At 39.0% G+C, this 17,322-nt stretch overlaps 2 protein-coding genes across 2 annotated transcripts; both read right to left on the reverse strand.

The window, feature by feature from the left end:
• Nucleotides 1-3,761: 3,761 nt before the first annotated feature.
• LOC123258443 lies at nt 3,762-5,736 on the reverse strand. The gene is made up of 2 exons (XM_044718444.1): nt 4,048-5,736; nt 3,762-3,830 (listed from the first exon to the last, which is right to left on the reverse strand). The coding sequence occupies exons 1-2, from the start codon at nt 5,734-5,736 to the stop codon at nt 3,762-3,764; spliced, it is 1,758 nt and encodes a 585-aa protein (XP_044574379.1).
• A 315-nt stretch (nt 5,737-6,051) lies between these two features.
• LOC123258444 lies at nt 6,052-7,945 on the reverse strand. Its single transcript, XM_044718445.1, has 3 exons — nt 7,902-7,945; nt 6,362-7,517; nt 6,052-6,260 (listed from the first exon to the last, which is right to left on the reverse strand). Exons 2-3 carry the CDS (start codon nt 7,509-7,511, stop codon nt 6,052-6,054), a joined length of 1,359 nt encoding a protein of 452 aa, XP_044574380.1. The 5' UTR covers nt 7,512-7,517; nt 7,902-7,945.
• Nucleotides 7,946-17,322: the final 9,377 nt, after the last annotated feature.

Genomic DNA, 17,322 nt, shown 5'->3' on the forward strand with positions numbered 1-17,322 from the left:
TTTTTAAAACTATAATAATTAATAATTATTTTTGAAAATTATTCAGATAATTTATTTACCATTCAAATGGACAATAACTTACTTGACAATTATGAAGTTACAGATAATTTATTATCCTTTAAAAAACAAGGAACTATTTTTTAGCGCTATTTAAATAATAAAATAATTTTCGCTGAAAATTCGCGTTAGAATTGAATGATCAGCGTTGTAGCAATAATAAAAAAAATATTTGAACACATTTTAAAGTATTTTTGGACGTTTAAAAAAACTGAAATAAAATGTATTGGATTGAATACATTTAGTTAAGTAAGTACGTCTAACAAATTGAACTTAAAAAAAAAAATAATTAACCAAGTAGAAAAAAACAAGTTCATCCCAGTAAACACGTTTACGTCAATGTGACGTCAAAATGACATTGGGCTATGTCAGGATTTACGTAAGATACAAGTCACGAATGAGTCATATATGACTCATTATTTCACACTTCTTGACGTAAGATTCTGACGTAAAAATATGACGTAATCATGACGTCAGTATTATGTCTCAATGACATTTATGACGTCAATATGACATACCTGTGATGTCTATATCATGATAATGATGTCATTATGACGTAAAAGTGATGTAAGTGATGTAAGAATTGTACCTCAGAAAAAATATTAAAAAAAAAATTTCTCAAAAATAAAAAGATGGCAATTTTGAAATTAATTATAGTGTTGTGGACTTATTACAAAGTTTGAAAAACTCTAGTTATATGTTGATACTTGATGAAAAAATCCTGAAATATGCTGGGCTCGAACTTGGGTCCTCACGTATCGAAGTCTGGAACGCTGCTCACTTGTCCAAGTAACGGTTCATGTTACGAAGTAAATAACTTATGTGATAAGCTTCACATGACGAAAAATGCTTATTTCATAATTTTTTCTGAGATTAAATGGATTTTAAGAGCTGGAATTGTATAAAATTCAAGTCTAATAATTTATACAATTTTATAAAATTTCATTAAACTCATGAAATTTTATAAAGTTCTATAAAACTTTGTAAAAACTCTTATAAAAGGCTCTTTAGTGAAACTTGTGGTAATGAATAGGCAATTTATAAATTTTCATAAGAATTGATTGAATCTTACACTTTCAAAAATTTTCGTCTAAAAGCGGACACAGAGAACTTTAGACTCTCTGCGGACACAGAGAACTTTAGACTCTCTGCGGACACAGAGAATTTTCACAGAGTGAAATTTTTTCAGAGTAAACGATGTATCCGTGTCATTTGAATATTTTTTAATACTTATTGATTTCTCAAGACTCGAATTTTTTTTTTATTTAATTTTTTCCGAAAATTTAGTATTTTTCATTTGGATTTTTCTTCTTCAAAATTTCAATTTACAAAATTTAGATTTTTTTTTTTAATTTCAACTCTTTTAAGTATACCATTTTTTTAATCTATATTTCTTTTTAATGTTAATTTTTGTGTTAAAAATTTTTATGTTAAATATTGAACATTTTTTTATGTTGATTTTACACAAGAAAATGTTAAATTAACACTTAAAAAAGTTAAATATTTAACACTAAAGTTTTTGACGCAATGACGCAAAATTTTTTACTGTGTAAAATACTATTAGTCTCGTCAATAACAATCATGGAACTGTTTGAATTATTTCAAATACAATGTTTCATAAGTAGCAGCACTAGTGTCAGAAAATTATTTTTCAAGTAATAGTGCAATATTTAAGTGACTGACATTTAATTTCTTGACGCGAAACCATAAGAAATTATATGTTTACTCGCTTGACGGTTTAAAAATTTAGAGTTCATGCCACATAAATTGAACTCGGTATTTTGTTATCAGTTTCACACCAAATCATTCATACTGAATGAAGTCGAAAATATTTTTACAATGGATAAAAGTACCTAAATTCATGGAAAAATATAAGTGAGAAACATATGCAACGAAAAAAAAGTATTTCTTGCACCAAGAAAATTTTGACGGAGGCCGAAGTTATATTGGAGCAAGAAGTGTTTTAGTGTCAAGAAATTTTGACTTCATTCACGAAATTTTCAGTCATCTCTAATATATTCTTAGTCCAAAGAAATTTACCTTTGAGTCAAGATTTTTTTTCTGCAGTGTATGGAAACATACAAGCAAAGATATAAAAAGTTTATATCCCACATGTATTTAATTTCTATGTTTTTTTCTTAAAAACGTAAATGAAAAATATTTTGTATGTTATTTGCTAATATGTTAGATATATTCATTAATATTATAAATTATAAATTTTTGTTATTAAGAGCGGACTTAAATTTGCAAGGTACCAGCTTAAATCAGCTGTTTACCTCTTCCTGATTCTTACTAAATTTTAAACCAATTTTCACTAATATTTAGCGATTAATTGTAAATTAGACATCTTGTTGAAGAAGTTTTATGTTTGATAAATTTTGATCAATCGATAATATTAAAAAAATACATCCTCCAAATTTTATCAATATTGTGGAAAATAATCGTTTGTCACTGATTTAGAAAATGACTTTCAAATTACGTCAGTATTATGTACAATTGTGACAAATTATTGATGTTAAATAATGACTCACAAGCACAAAATATATAGTTTGTACTAGCTGACCCGGCAAACGTTGTTTTGCCATATAAATAATTTCCTAGTAATTTCTAGTGTAGACAAAAAATAGCTTACTTATTGTAAGTATGTATGTATGTTAGAATGTGTATATTGTATGTATGTAAGAATGTGGTATATGCGTGAAATAAGCATGGAGCGCTGTGAACGATGAGGGAATATAAAAATAACAAAAGGCAAACATTATTTTTAAGTTATTATAATTTATTCCTTAAAATTATATATCATTAATTAAACAATTACGACAGTAACACTATTAAACAATATCAATCTCTTAATGCCATAGCGTGAACAATATTTTTTGTTAGACCATCTTTAGCTAACACAAACAAACTGGATGGTTTACCCACTCGAGAGCATGCCACGTATAATTGTCCGTGTGAAAAACATGGTGTTCTCAAATCTAATCCACAAACAGACATCGTTTGACCTTGGGATTTGTTGATAGTCATTGCAAATGCCAATCTAATCGGAAACTGAATACGTTTGAATTGAATTGGCACATCTGTAGGTATAATAGGAATCCGTGGTATGAGTATATTTTCACCTCTGAACTTGCCATTTAAAATCCTGGCTTCGATCACGTTTTTCATTAATTTTTGAATGACTAATCGCGTACCGTTGTACAGCCGGGGTGGGTTCAAATTACGAAGCAAAATAATTGGAGATCCAACCTTTAATTGTAAATTATGCGGTGGCATGCCTGGCAAATCCAGTGAGTTCAAAAACTCTGTGGGAAAATTTACTGCTTCGCTGTCGTCGCAAACTGTATCAATAGATTTATATGATACCAAGTTCCCTGGCAACAACATTTGTATCTTCAGATTTAAATTGTCAACGTCTACATTTTTTGCCGCTAAAATCGCTCTTTCTGCAAGCCACTCATGATTTATGTACTGTGTGTGTACATCGGGAAATATTTGTTCAATGAGAGTATCTTGCGAATCAGCGATTGTGCAGAAATCGGTCGGTAATTTTACGTATCCAGTTTCATCTATAGCAACTTTTCCATCACCGATATCTAAGAGTTGTTTTGAAAATGTTTCAGCGGATGGATCTTGAAGCATTCGAACGCGCATATTTATTTTTAGCTGTAATTTTTCAACATTACGCCACAATGGAGATGATTTTAAGAAAGCGTTGATCTCATCAGCGTATGTTGAACGTGAAATGACTGGAAGTGTTTGTCTGAAATCACCTGAAAGGACCAACAGAGTTCCGCCAAATAGTTTGTCACTGTTTTTAATATCTTTCAATGTCCTGTTCAACGCCTCAAGTGAATGTTTGTGTGCCATAGTACATTCATCCCAAATAATAATTTTACACCGTTTCAGCACAGTGGCCATGGACGATTGTTTCTTAATGTTGCATACTGCGTCAGGGTTATTCTGAATATTTAGTGGCAGCTTAAATACTGAATGAGCTGTTCTACCTCCATCCAATAAAGTTGCTGCAATGCCCAATGATGCAACGGCCAATGCGATGCCATTATTTGATCGTATTTCAGCAAGAATTAGCGAAATAACGAATGTTTTGCCAGTTCCACCCGGTGCATCCAAAAAGAAGAACCCACCTTGTCCAGCTGAAACTGCGAGCATAATGCGATCATAAATGGTTCTTTGTTCCTCATTCATTAGTGGGACGTTGCGGGCAACAATCGCTGCCATTTCTACAGAACTGTACTGCAGTTCACGATTCATTTCAGTATTCATTAAATCAGATGCAGTTCGATTTGGCGAATTCATACCGAAATTACTAAGTGGTAAGTTGGCAATGACAATGCAAAGATCCTCAATAGCAATCAATGCTTCATTGTACATTTCGTCGCTGAATGTTATGGTTAGATCGTGGCACCGTATACGATGTTGATGCAATATATCATCAGTCATTGAATCTTTGTGATTTTCCCATAATATCTGTGCTCGGGCTGGGAAACATATAGTCAACACTATAGCGAATAGTAGACGAATTTGTATTGCTGTACAGTTCAATGCAGCTTCAGCAAGCATGCATTCCCACTGGTTGTCGTCTTCCAGCAAGCCGAGTGCAAGGCATGCATCTTTATACGTTGGATATTGTTGCCCATTCACTTTACGTATATCTTGAAATGATAATGGGCCAGTAACATTAACCAACAACAGTCGAAGATAAAAGCACTCCGTGTGTCTTGGATTGACTGTAAATAATCGCCCCAAGGCGTTTGATTTAAATAAATTGAGACATGCAGCAACTGGTGAGCCTTGCTTGCGGGGCATCCATGTTTTTGTTTGAGTCCATGTGAAATAGCGTGGTACTTGTGAATAGAGTAATGTTCGTGCAAAGGCACCAAAATCATCCGCACGATTACACAATTCAAAAAATGCAGTGAGTGTAGTTTTAGATGGATTTATTGCACGATCAATCGCTGTCTCGTTCGTGAAAAATACACGCTGACCGTTTTCAAGATGGATGGCTAACTGAACAACTGCTGGATCCCGTTCATGAATTGGAAAACCAAAGATACGCCAAACAGCTTCATTGGAGCTGATGTACCGACCAATTTGGTAGAGCGTTATTTCATCGTTTTTATTCACTGGAGGAGCATTCACATTAGTATTTTCCACTCTAAACACAGCCATATCACTGCCTTTATGGACATACTTGCAAATGTATTTGATGCTCTTCACAGAACTGCAGAACTCAACATTAATATGAGCATTATATGTCTTGCTCAGCAGAGGCGAATATGGCACCACCCAACGATTGTCAATATCAATGTCTGTGTTGATGATATTTTTAATAAACGATTGTCCGCCATTTTCAGGATTTCTTCGACGATATATTGGGTATCCGTCGACATTTGTGACCGTATCATTGGTAAAATCTTTAGGGAAATTTTTAGTACATTTCCCATCAGCCATGCAAGGCAATGAACTATTAAGAGTACCACATGGACCATGAATCATGTTTGTTGTAACAATATCAAACAGCAGTTGGTCAGTGGATGGATCTGGAATTTCCGCAGAAATGATACTATCGATTTCTTCAGGACGGATTTTGTCGATGAACCAAACCAAAATGTGTGCATGAGGTAATCCTCGCTTTTGCCACTCAACCGAATACATCCAGCAACATGTGGGACCAAATACATGTGATTTAGTAATGAAACTTATCAAAGACTTCAACTTTTGTCTGAACACACGTGCTGTAATGTCATGGCGATGTATTGCATTTTGGCCAGGCAGTAGCAAAGATGTAATCTTTGGCCATTTTGGATTACATGTGAACGTGATAAATAAACATGGTCGTCCATATTCGCGCACGAAAGTCAGAGCATCCTGTATATATTCTTGCATATGACGTGGACTGCCTACGTACGATGATGGTAAAATGACATGGTTACCAATTTCGGCGACGTCGGCGTTGTTGTTGATAGCGTCTCACAAATGAATGTACTCTTCCGCGCGCAGCTTTTGTTGATTATATCGTAAGTATCGTAGTCGTTCGCTCTCAATCTTCGCGTACATGTCGACCATGAATTGTTGACAAAGCTCACGACATCGTAAAATGACGTTGTCCAGGCCACGTCTAATCATTAATCGGTACGCATAATAATCCTTTGAGCTAACGTTCTTGTTTGTTTCAGCTCCTGTAATATTTGTTCATAAAAATTAATTTAAATTTATTACGTTCAATAATTTAATTGTTTTGTTAAATGATTAATGATCAAATTAATAATCAATGAAGTACCTGATACGGGATCTCGTTGTTTTATGTTTATGCAATATCCGTCTTGTCCCTTCCAGAATATTAGCGGATATTGGAGAGTGTCATATGAACGATGTGTGTCAGCAATGAACTGAAGATTATTATTTCTTCTACGAATCACAATTTCTCGTGCAGCTGTACAATCGCCAACCATGATTCCAGCAACATCATCAACAACGGGTGCATTGAATCTACGAATATGCTCTCCAGCTGGTGTTTTATCAGGATTAATGACGATAGCGTGATTATCGCTTTGTAATTGGTGCATATGCGATTTGAATATTTTCAACAACTCGTTGTGCTCGTTCAAAAGAGCATCTAGCTCGCTGACGATGCGCCTGGCATAAAGTGAATCAAGGTTATTATAATCACAACGTGCATTCACGCGATTGGCAAGTGCGCTTCCGGAATCCTTGCCGCCCATAAAGTAGATTTGTAAGAATTTATGTGGTTCGTTTGGCATTGGCAACAGTGAGCCCATTTTATGATAAACTTGGCCTCTGATTTTGAATGTAGAATTGAATTGTTGACCATTTGCATTAGTATTTCGAACTATTTCTGTTGCTCCGAACGATGTCATTTGAAAGCATGAATTGAATTTTCGAATTGACTTCAGGAACACGTTAGAATCTGGATCCGTGCCGATAAGTAAGCCGTTCAATGGTTCAGGTGGTGTTTCAATTTCAGGTAGTTGCACTTTTCCTGACGCGCAACACATCCCAGCTGGCTCATTTTTGAATTTCAGAGCATGACAATGCGGACATTCCTTGTCCATAGCACCAATTACCACTTTTGAATGAGCATAATATTCAATATCGGGCTCATACTGGAGTGCTAGACGCAGGAATGAATCAGATATAAATGCTCGATGTACCTGTTGTCGTTGTTGGTCATTTGTTCTTCGTCTATTGACTGTGAAACGGCGTGATTGTCGTTGTTCTAATCTTCTGACTTCATTGCGTTCAGCTCGTGTATCTTCTGGCTCTTCTTGATGCAATTGCGCCATTCTGACACGTGCATCAGTATTTTGTTGCTGGATTTGTTCTTTTGTTCTTTCGGATCTGCTATTTCGCAAGTTTCGAGCTTTACTTGTACTGCGGCTCAAATCAGCCCCTTTGCGTTTTCTTGGCATTGCTCACTGTACAAAACATACATAAATAGAATTAATGAAATTATTTAATGATGAAAAATGTTAAAAGTATAATTAGGGCCAGGATTTTTGCCGCAGTTTTTAAATGATTAGTTTTAATTTATGAAATTATAACAAAAATATAAGTTTTATGGAAAAAATTTTCAATCAAAAAGAAAAAATTAAATTTTATGAAAACATTGTCTCTTATAATTTTTTCATACAACCAATATTTCCATTGACATTTCAAAATAAAGATTCATAATGATTGATTTTTTGGAAACTATGAAAATCTTAATTGTTCAATTACATTTTTTTAATAAAATTAAATTAAAATTACATTTTTATAAGATTAACAATATTTTCGATATAAATAAAAAAAAGTATACTTACAACACAAAATCCGTTGTTATTGGAAGCTCGTGTCACGTGTTGAGTACTTTTGAGGTTATAAAATCACTTGATTAACTAATCGTGCAAAATACACTCAAAATTGATAATTTAATTATTATTGATAAAATAGGAATGATTAAAAGTTAATATGAGAGTTACACTGAGATAGCAAAATAATAATTGTCAACGTTACTACTACACTTGATGCATAAACAATAATGATGGCCGACAACTGTGTAGGGAGTGAGAAAGAAAGGAGACCGGCTTCGTTCTCATCCCTACTCCGTGCTGTTTACTGGGTCAGAAGTGACACCTGTAGACATCTGGCGGGGATAACTAATTAAATGACGATTGATCAGTTTTCGACCGGAGAGGAAAAATGATTAAATTACTAAAATGGCTATTAAAAAATAAGGGTTGATCGTAGAAGGGTGAAAATTGAGGATTGTATGTATTTTTGTATTGTTATATCCGGCGTTGCCTCATATAATAAACAGGGTCTCTCCCCTTCGTTGAAAAGTACAACGCTCGCACTTTATTAATTTCGGCAATCACTCGGACAACACCTCGATGAAGAAATGAGCACACTGTCCACGTTCTGTCAAATTGCAATTTTAGACCAATAACAAAATTTAACTCCCTTCCGAAAATCACGATCCGGGTGTATAAAAACCACCAAACACCACGGATCAAGCGTCCACTCTTTTATTAAAGAATACGAAGGAAGGTATCTTCGTAGAACCCGTGTGGGTCCTTATACCGCGTTACGTGTAAGGCAGTATAAAGCACTAGGTCGCTTATACAAAACTTCTAAATTCAATATTATCTTTCGATTCTTTAAATTATATTTTCTACGAACCGCGCCAGTGTGCTCTTCGAGTTGTATCGAGAACCCCGTTGTCCGTAGTGATATCTTTGTCTAAATTATAACTCCTCGATCTATTGTTTAATTAACGACAGATCTAAGTATCGGTCGGAGTCGTTACGAACTCATATAACGAAACGTTCAAAACCTTAAAATATAGTTATAAGTGAATAGTAAATAAGTGAAACATTGTGCATTGAGTGCGCCACGCCCATAGGGTTAATAACTGAATAAATTATAAAACCAGAACTTCATGTGTCTTACATCATTCTAAAATAAGATCTTGATCTCCCTCTTCTACATCGATCTCTATCTCGAGACAAGGAAGAGAATTCAGCACGGTACCTACCGACCAATCAAATCTAATTCAAATCAGCTGGAAACAACGCAAAGGACGACTGTAAGTTCAGAATTTGATATCGACTTCCCTCTTAATTCGCCGTTGGAACTCCTGGTTACCGGGAAGCGTTCAAAACCCACATTAAAAATAAACTCTTGTAGCTTACCTACAAGAGAAAATCTATCTAAAAACGTGTCCGAGCCTCCTCAAGGCCCACACTACCAATAATTATTTAATTATAATTAATTCGGACATAACAGATCAGATTTTTGGTGGCAGCGGTGGGATACGAACGCATCCTTTCGGCTTACCACAACCGGAAGTCCTATTCAAAAATTTTAAACCTTCTACTTTTCGAAAATACATTTGACTAAACTGTCACAAAATTTAGAAAACAGAATTCCTTTATCTTATGAACTAGTCGGTCCTTTCATGTTCCCATCTTTTATTTTAATTTCGCATTAAACTCATAAAATTATAAAATTTTAAATTACCTTTAAACGTTTCTTTTTTTTTTTTTTTTTTCTTTTTCTCTTTTTGCGAATAAAATACCATTTATTATTCTTCTTGCACATAAACATTTAATTTTCTTGCTGACAAAATTATATTTCAGTTCATTGACACACTTTAAATCTCGTCCATTTAAATTCGTTATCGTAATACGTTTGGTATCACGTTACGTGTAGGCTACGAGTCATTGTACTCTCATACCTACACATTTTCTTTTGCTGACGCAGAAATTTTTGTGAAGTACATTGATATCTCGGTCAGTGTGTCACTATATCATATTAACAGCTGTAATCTAGTGTTGAGTAAAACTTACGATTTGCTTACGAGGTTCTGCTGCGATACTGGCAGTGCCTTGACACGGAAATCGGTTTCAAGACACCTTGCTGCTGTCTATCGAGCAACGAGACTGTTCTTGAGATTGATCTGCCGATTTAGCAATTCGCAAATCAACTCTTTACATTTTTGCGACTCAAGTTTTCTTTCTCGCTGCTGTCTATCGAGCAACGAGAAATCATAGAAAATTTTGATTCAAAATTATACAGGACAAGGCTTTATAATACCAATCGATCTAAAATAAAATTTCTTCCTTTTTTTTTTCAATTCGTTAAAATTTTTTATTTATTCTTGTCAAGTCATGGAGTGCTAACTATAGCACCCAAAAAGAAAATAACTAATGGTACGACATTCGCGTAGCGGTTTTAAATTTCAAATCAGAAAGGCCTATTCAGACTTCTTTAGTGGCCAAATCTATCACCGTCCCATGATAGAATCTCGTTATTGGGAAGACCCTACCTTTATCAACTCCTCTATTCCGGTCATAAGAGAAAGGAAAACTACTCTCGTTAATAAACCAAAAAATTGCATTAAAACCCGACCGATCCAAATCCCATCGAGGAGTATAGAGGAAAGACCGTTACCAGATCTGAACGAATCAGTCCCTATTGATACACTTACGAAAGTTACCAACTGGATAAATCAAATCCCAGTAATCCAATTAAATCGGGCGGTCAAAGAACCATCATCCCAGCAGCCTAGAATCATAAGCAACATCCCTGCTCCAGCCGGACTAGTTAAGTTACTTACCCAATCGAGAAAACAATAATCATGGCACCTCCGAACAAAGAAGAAGCTGCAGCAGCTGCAGTGGCAGCCGCAGCAGCCAGAGATGCCGATCGACGCCGCAGAGAAGAAGAGGAGGCCAACAACGCTAATCGACCTGGGGTCAAATTGTTCGATCTCACACGAGAAGAACCCGAAAAAAATTATTACAAGATCACCAAAGAGATGGAGGAAGCTCTTCCCACCTTCACCGGAGACGGAGACGTCAGCTACGAAGAATTCGATAACCGTTTAAAGGATTGGCTACACATGATGCCTGAAAATAACCAACAACCCTTCATCGGACGCATCCTCCGGAAGCTGAAAGGTCGTGCAAGGAACGTCGTCGAAGATATGGAAATTCATACCGTACAAGAACTCGTCAATGTCTTACGTAGTCACTTTCGACTTGGCACCCCCCTCCGTATAAATCTCGCAAAACTGACCTCAGCCCAGAGAGGAACTTATGAAGCAGTAGAAAGCTTCTATTATCGATTACGGTCCATCCTCCGGAAAATCCAAGCGGCAGTCCCGGATGACGACCGCGAGGCAATCACAAATCAAGCCCACCGATTAGCAGTCGATTTATTTTTCGAGTCTTTGCCAGATTACTTAAAATGCCTCGCCTCAACTCGTCAATATGCAACCCTGACCGCCCTCTTCGAGTCAATCCAGGCCCAAGCGCTGAAATACGACAACAACATGAGGCTCCAAAATCCGAAGCCCTCTCAACGAGAATTTCCTCAAGATCGACACGGAAATCATTATCCTCGTAACAACGGCCCACGAGGATACTTTCAAAACAATCAAAGTCAACAATCACACGTCCCGGCTCACGGGCACCCCTGGACCAAACCGGAGACGGAACTCTATGCTAATCCAAAGCCAGTTGCTTTTGCGTATAATTCACAGGGCACACCGAATTTCGCCGGGGTGAAAGAAACCCCTACGAAGGATATTCCGAGCCTACCCCAACCTGGTATGGATTACCTCCCTGTGGAAATGCTGATTGTGAAGAGTCAGATTGTGAAACACCACAAGCCATGGTGTTCTCAGCAAACCCCAACTATAATCCAAAAAATTATCAAAACCCTTTCCCGAATCCAAATTATTCCGCGAATTATAATCCTTCTTACAAACCCTACACCCCCCGCCCCCCTTATAACCCTCAATATAATCCACAATACTCCTCTCAAGCCAAAGCCCAGTATTCATCTCAAAAACCCGAATATTATCCTAGAATTCAACGTCCCCAATATCCGCAAACGAGAACCCATGGAGTAGTGCAATCCACGCAACCACAAGGGCCGCCTCCAGCTATATCTACAGAAATATGCCCTGAGTCATCACCAGTACTATTCGAAAGACACATCAAGAGCTCGGAGATTTGCAACTGCCCAGGATGCCCAAAAAGAAATCTGAAGAAAGAAGAAGACCCTTTAGAGCCTTCTTTAAACTTGATGGGCGCTCGTCAGACCGAGGTAAAGACGAGCCAGCCCCAACTACCTCAACAAATGACGGCAGCCGTGTACCGTCAATACAACCAGTAGACGGAATCGCCCTAGTCACCGGCCGAGGACCAGTAATCACAGTCAAAAATCCCAAATTTCTCAACAACAACTGTGAAATACTGATTGATTCCGGAGCAAACTACAACTTTATCAGCATTGAAGCCCTGGCTGACGACACCACTTTCACCTATGAAAATCTCGGACAAGTGGGGGGGATCGGAACCAATAAACAACCGATCATTGGACTCGTCACACTCACGCTGTTTGACAAGTCCATCCCGTTCCGGATAGTACCTCGCAGACTAGGAGGCTACTTAGCCATCCTCGGTAGCGAATTTCTAGCCAAAGAACAAGCCAACATCTCATTCTATTGGCACACGATGGTACTGAGAAGCCAACCAGTTCGCCCGATACCCTTTGTCATCAAGAGAGGCTCCTGCGAGTCTCAACTACTCGCAGTAGGCGGAGGCCCAAAGATTGACTTATCCTGTCCGGTCCTGCTGGGAAAATACCAGAGATTTATCATCGATACAGGAGGAGACGTCACCATCATCAATCAATCAGCACTCCAACCCGGAACTTACATAAATCCGAAAAACCGACTCATCGCCAGAGGAATCAGCGGCGAAGCAGTACAAACGCTCGGTACAGTCGAGTTAAAAATTTTCGGCCTACCAGTCCAATGCCAAGTAAGCCGAGAAGATCTACCGGTCCCCGGAGTAGGGATACTCGGAAACGACTGGTTAGAACATGAGAAAGCCGAAATCTCATACTATGAACAAACTCTCACCGTGATGGCTCGACCTCTAGAACCCATACCTTTTAGCTTGGACATCTACGAACCATCTACCTTCACCGTACCCCCTAAAACAAAAATGATAGCCCCAGTCCCCATCAAAAATCCAGGACTAACTCAAGGATATCTACCGCGAATAGATCTTCCAGTAGGCTTGTTTATGGGCGAAGCCTAAGTCACTGTAGACGGCGAAACAGCTACCTGTATGGTGTTTAATACGACTAACGAACCCGTCACCATCGAACTGGAGCCACAAATCCTCGAAGACTACGAATTTCACGTTGAAGATCCATCCAACAGCTTCAGTGACTCACAAGACGACAACCCAACGGATATTAAAACCGTTGAACAACGAGCAACAGAAATTTTAAACAAATTCCCTCTAAAAGATCTTAACGCAGAACAACGTGAACAAATTACAGAAATAATACACGATTTTACCGACATCTTTCATCTCCCTGGAGATAATCTGGGATGCTCGAATCGAGCGACTTGCAAAATTCCAACTACGACTGACAAGCCAGTCCATGTGAAACAATACCGCTTCCCCAAGCAACATCAGGATGAAATACAACGACAAATCGACAACTTATTGGAACAAGGAATTATAAGAAATTCTAAATCTCCTTATAATTCCCCGGTATGGGTAGTCCCGAAGAAAGCAGATCCCAAAACAGGAGCAAAGAAATGGAGAATGGTAATCGACTTCAGGGATTTAAATAAAATCTCTATAGGAGATGCATATCCACTACCATCTATAATCGGAATCCTGGACCAACTCGGAGACTCTCTACTTTTTAGTGTCTTCGATCTTGCCAGTGGATTTCATCAGATCAAAATGGACCCTGAAGACGCCCACAAAACCGCCTTCTCCACTCCGTTCGGACACTTCGAGTACGCCAGAATGCCCTTTGGCCTAGAAGGAGCTCCAGCCACCTTCCAAAGGATGATGAACTCAACTCTAAACTGCCTACCGTGGATATTAATCTATTTAGACGACATCATCCTCCATGCTAGGACTCTAGAAGAACACGGAGTACGCCTCAGACGATTATTCCAAGTACTCCGGGATGCAGGGCTCACACTTCAACCAGACAAATGCAAGTTTTTATGCACCGAAGTTGACTATCTCGGACACGTAATCTCTCGAGAAGGAGTGAAACCTGATCCCAAGAAAATCCAAGCTATACGAGACGCTCCGAATCCTCGTAATCAACGAGAAATGAGGAAATTCCTCAGCCTAGCAAACTACTATCGCAGATTTATCGACAACTACGCCGTTCGAGCTAAACCCTTAACCGATTTAACTCGAAAAACAAAACCCTTCAAGTGGTCCGAAGAAGCTGAAAGGGCCATCCAAGACATCAAGAACGCCTTGTGTGAAAATTCAACCCTTTCATACCCAGATCTCGACAAGCCCTTCGTTTTAGCGGTCAGTTCTTCAGAAGAAGGTATATCAGGTATTCTGAGCCAGGAAACAGAATCCACTGACTCAACAGAAGACCTCAATAAAAATGGAAAAATCATAGCTTGTACATCCAGAGTCCTACGAGACGCAGAACTACGCTATACTCTAGACGAAAAAGAATGTCTCGCCGTAGTCTACGCCATCCAACAGTTCCGGCCTTACTTATACGGTAAAAGATTCACCGTCCAAACAAAAAGAGCCTGCGTAGCTTGGCTACGAGACACACACGATCTCACAGACAGACAACGAAAATGGCGATCAAAGATCAATGAGTTCCACTTCAAGGTCGCCATCCGGACCAACGTCGGAGATCAATACGCAGATGCACTCTCATATAACCCAACAGGACGTCCAGAAGAAAAATCGGAACTCCAAGAGAAGGAAGACACATCTAACGAACCCTCGGCCATCAACAACCAAGAAAATATACCAGAAGCCGTCCTATTACCTGCAAACGGAGTTGAAAAGGTCACCATAGATCCTCCAAAACGACGACCTGGACGACCTTTAGGCTCGAAAAATCGACCAGCCCTCAAAAGCGCTCCAGAGATTCGACAAACGATTGCCTCTCGATTACGGTCGGAACTACGCAGAGGATCTCATAGAAATCCCATCAACTACGTAGAGCCAGGAACCACCAGCAATGATGAAGATGCACAAGGATTAACTCAAGTAAACACTGGAGATGACGACGTATTTCACACTCTCGAGCCGAGAGGGGGGGAAGCTAGTCCATCTCTACCAGGTAGAGATTCAATCAGGGAACTAATTCCCCCGGCCTATTTTGACTCTGGTGACGACGGAGATGAAGAAGAAGAAGAAAACCCCGTAATTCCACGACAGACGGAGTCGACTAGAGAAGTCACTGAACCATCCGCAGAAAATACCCCCAACGTTCAAACCACAAAAAGAACGATTGAAGAGCTACCCGATGATCAAATCCACACCCCATCACGTCCTCCCTTATCACCAACAATTCCTAAAGGAAATCCCCGCTGGTGGCGACCAGTACCTACGCCGAGTCCTAACGTAATAAAGGAAGTAAAAAGATCTATAGAAAATTTCCAACAAATAAGATCAATGGAGAAAACCTTCACCGAACAAGAAGACACCGAAGAAGCCAGCGAAGAAGCTGAAATAGCCGTAAACGAATTTGTCTCCGAGGAAGCTAACGAGGACCAAGATAGTACCAGCGCTATCAGCGAGCCAGACGACACAATAATACTAACCCAACCTACAACCAAAAGCCCTGAAATCGATAAAAATAAGTCTCCCACAGATGACCTCCCACCTGGATCCGATGTTACTGAAACCACGATTCGGCTAGCCCCGGAAACACCAACGCTAGTCCGCACAATGATCGAAAATTTTGAAGCAAAAGGGATCAAATGGGACCCAGTAACAGGATCTGTGGTCGACACCAGCGTTCATCAAGGGTCAACGCCTTACAGACCCATACCAGACCAGTCTGTGATCACTCAAATGAGAACTAGATTGTCAGAACTACCAACAATGAATACCGCAGACTCACCGGGTGCGAGCTCTAGCCGATTTCTAGATTTCGGATCTCCTGTAGCCACGACCCCTACTACAGCACCCGAGACTACCGAGAAGTCAAGAAAAACAGTCTCGTTCCTAGATCCATCACCTCAAAGACCAGAGGAAAAAGATAATCTACCTATACCCCCAGAGCAACCGAACGGAGAAGACGCGACTCCTCTAGAAACGTCTGTGACCTTAACACCTCAACAAAATCCAGAAAATACAAACCCACCGGCAAACAACGACTCTCCCGCGCCAATAAAATCTAACAGACCCGAGAGAAAACCAGCAACAATCATAGAACCTCTAGAAACATCTTCCGAAGAGGACATAAGCCCAAATAATAACTTACCCCTAAACAAAAACCTAGAGGGGGGGATGGAAAAATCTACGGAGCCAATAGAACCAACACAAGATAGACCTGATGAATTAAGAGTAGTAGAGCTAATAGCCAGCCGAGATGGACTCACATACGCTCGAGATAACATCGCTCACTTTCTTACTACAGATTGTGAACTTTCCACTCCCACAGCGAAACTACTCCGAGATCTTAAATTCATCGACACAGACGATCTGAAACAAGCCAAACCACGCAAAGGAGACGTCCTGGTAACAAAAATTGGCAAATATCGGATTTTCACTATCTTTATCGGCGAGTATCACCGAACAAAAATATCAACTGAAGACCTAATAAACGGACTTCAAAGCTTCCGCCTCGCCTTAGAACGATACGAGATACACTCCTTAAGAATGGCTCAAAAGGGAGATGGATTCGGGACTATCAACATACATTCTCACCTGTTAAAAGAACTCCGTGACTGCCCCGTACAAATAACACTCTGTGACGGCGAAATCTCCGTTCCGCCCGAAGAACTGCGACCCGAGATCATCAAAGAAAAACACGCAAGCCTTATCGGAGGCCATAAAGGAGTCCTCAAAACATATTGGAGGATAAGAGAAACATTTTATTGGCCCGGAATGAAGGAACAGATCTACCAATATATCCTGAGATGCGACACATGCCAACAGAAGAAATTATCTCGAATAAAAACTAAACAACCAATGGTTATAACCGACACACCATCCGATGCCTTCGAAAAATTTCGATCGACACCGTAGGACCACTACCTATGACGGCAAAGGCAACGTACATATTCTCACCATACAAGATAATTTCACCAAGCACTGCGCAGCCATAGCAGTACCAGACATCAGGACTCAAACCGTCGCAGAAGCCCTGATCACCCAGTACATCTGCCTATACGGATGCCCCAGGACAATCCTATCAGAC

The sequence above is a fragment of the Cotesia glomerata genome, linkage group LG2, assembly GCF_020080835.1.
Source record: "Cotesia glomerata isolate CgM1 linkage group LG2, MPM_Cglom_v2.3, whole genome shotgun sequence".
Lineage (NCBI taxonomy): Eukaryota > Metazoa > Arthropoda > Insecta > Hymenoptera > Braconidae > Cotesia > Cotesia glomerata.

Bases quoted from the DNA above. Each gene is read 5' to 3' on its own strand.
- LOC123258444 (XM_044718445.1), bottom strand. From the start codon at position 7,511: ATGCCAAGAAAACGCAAAGGGGCTGATTTGAGCCGCAGTACAAGTAAA. The intron at 6,261-6,361 runs GTACTTCATTGA...CAAATATTACAG, and splicing joins ACAACGAGATCCCGTATCAG to GAGCTGAAACAAACAAGAAC.
- LOC123258443 (XM_044718444.1), bottom strand. From the start codon at position 5,736: ATGTATTCGGTTGAGTGGCAAAAGCGAGGATTACCTCATGCACACATT. The intron at 3,831-4,047 runs GTATTTAAGCTG...TGGTCCTTTCAG, and splicing joins GAGGTAGAACAGCTCATTCA to GTGATTTCAGACAAACACTT.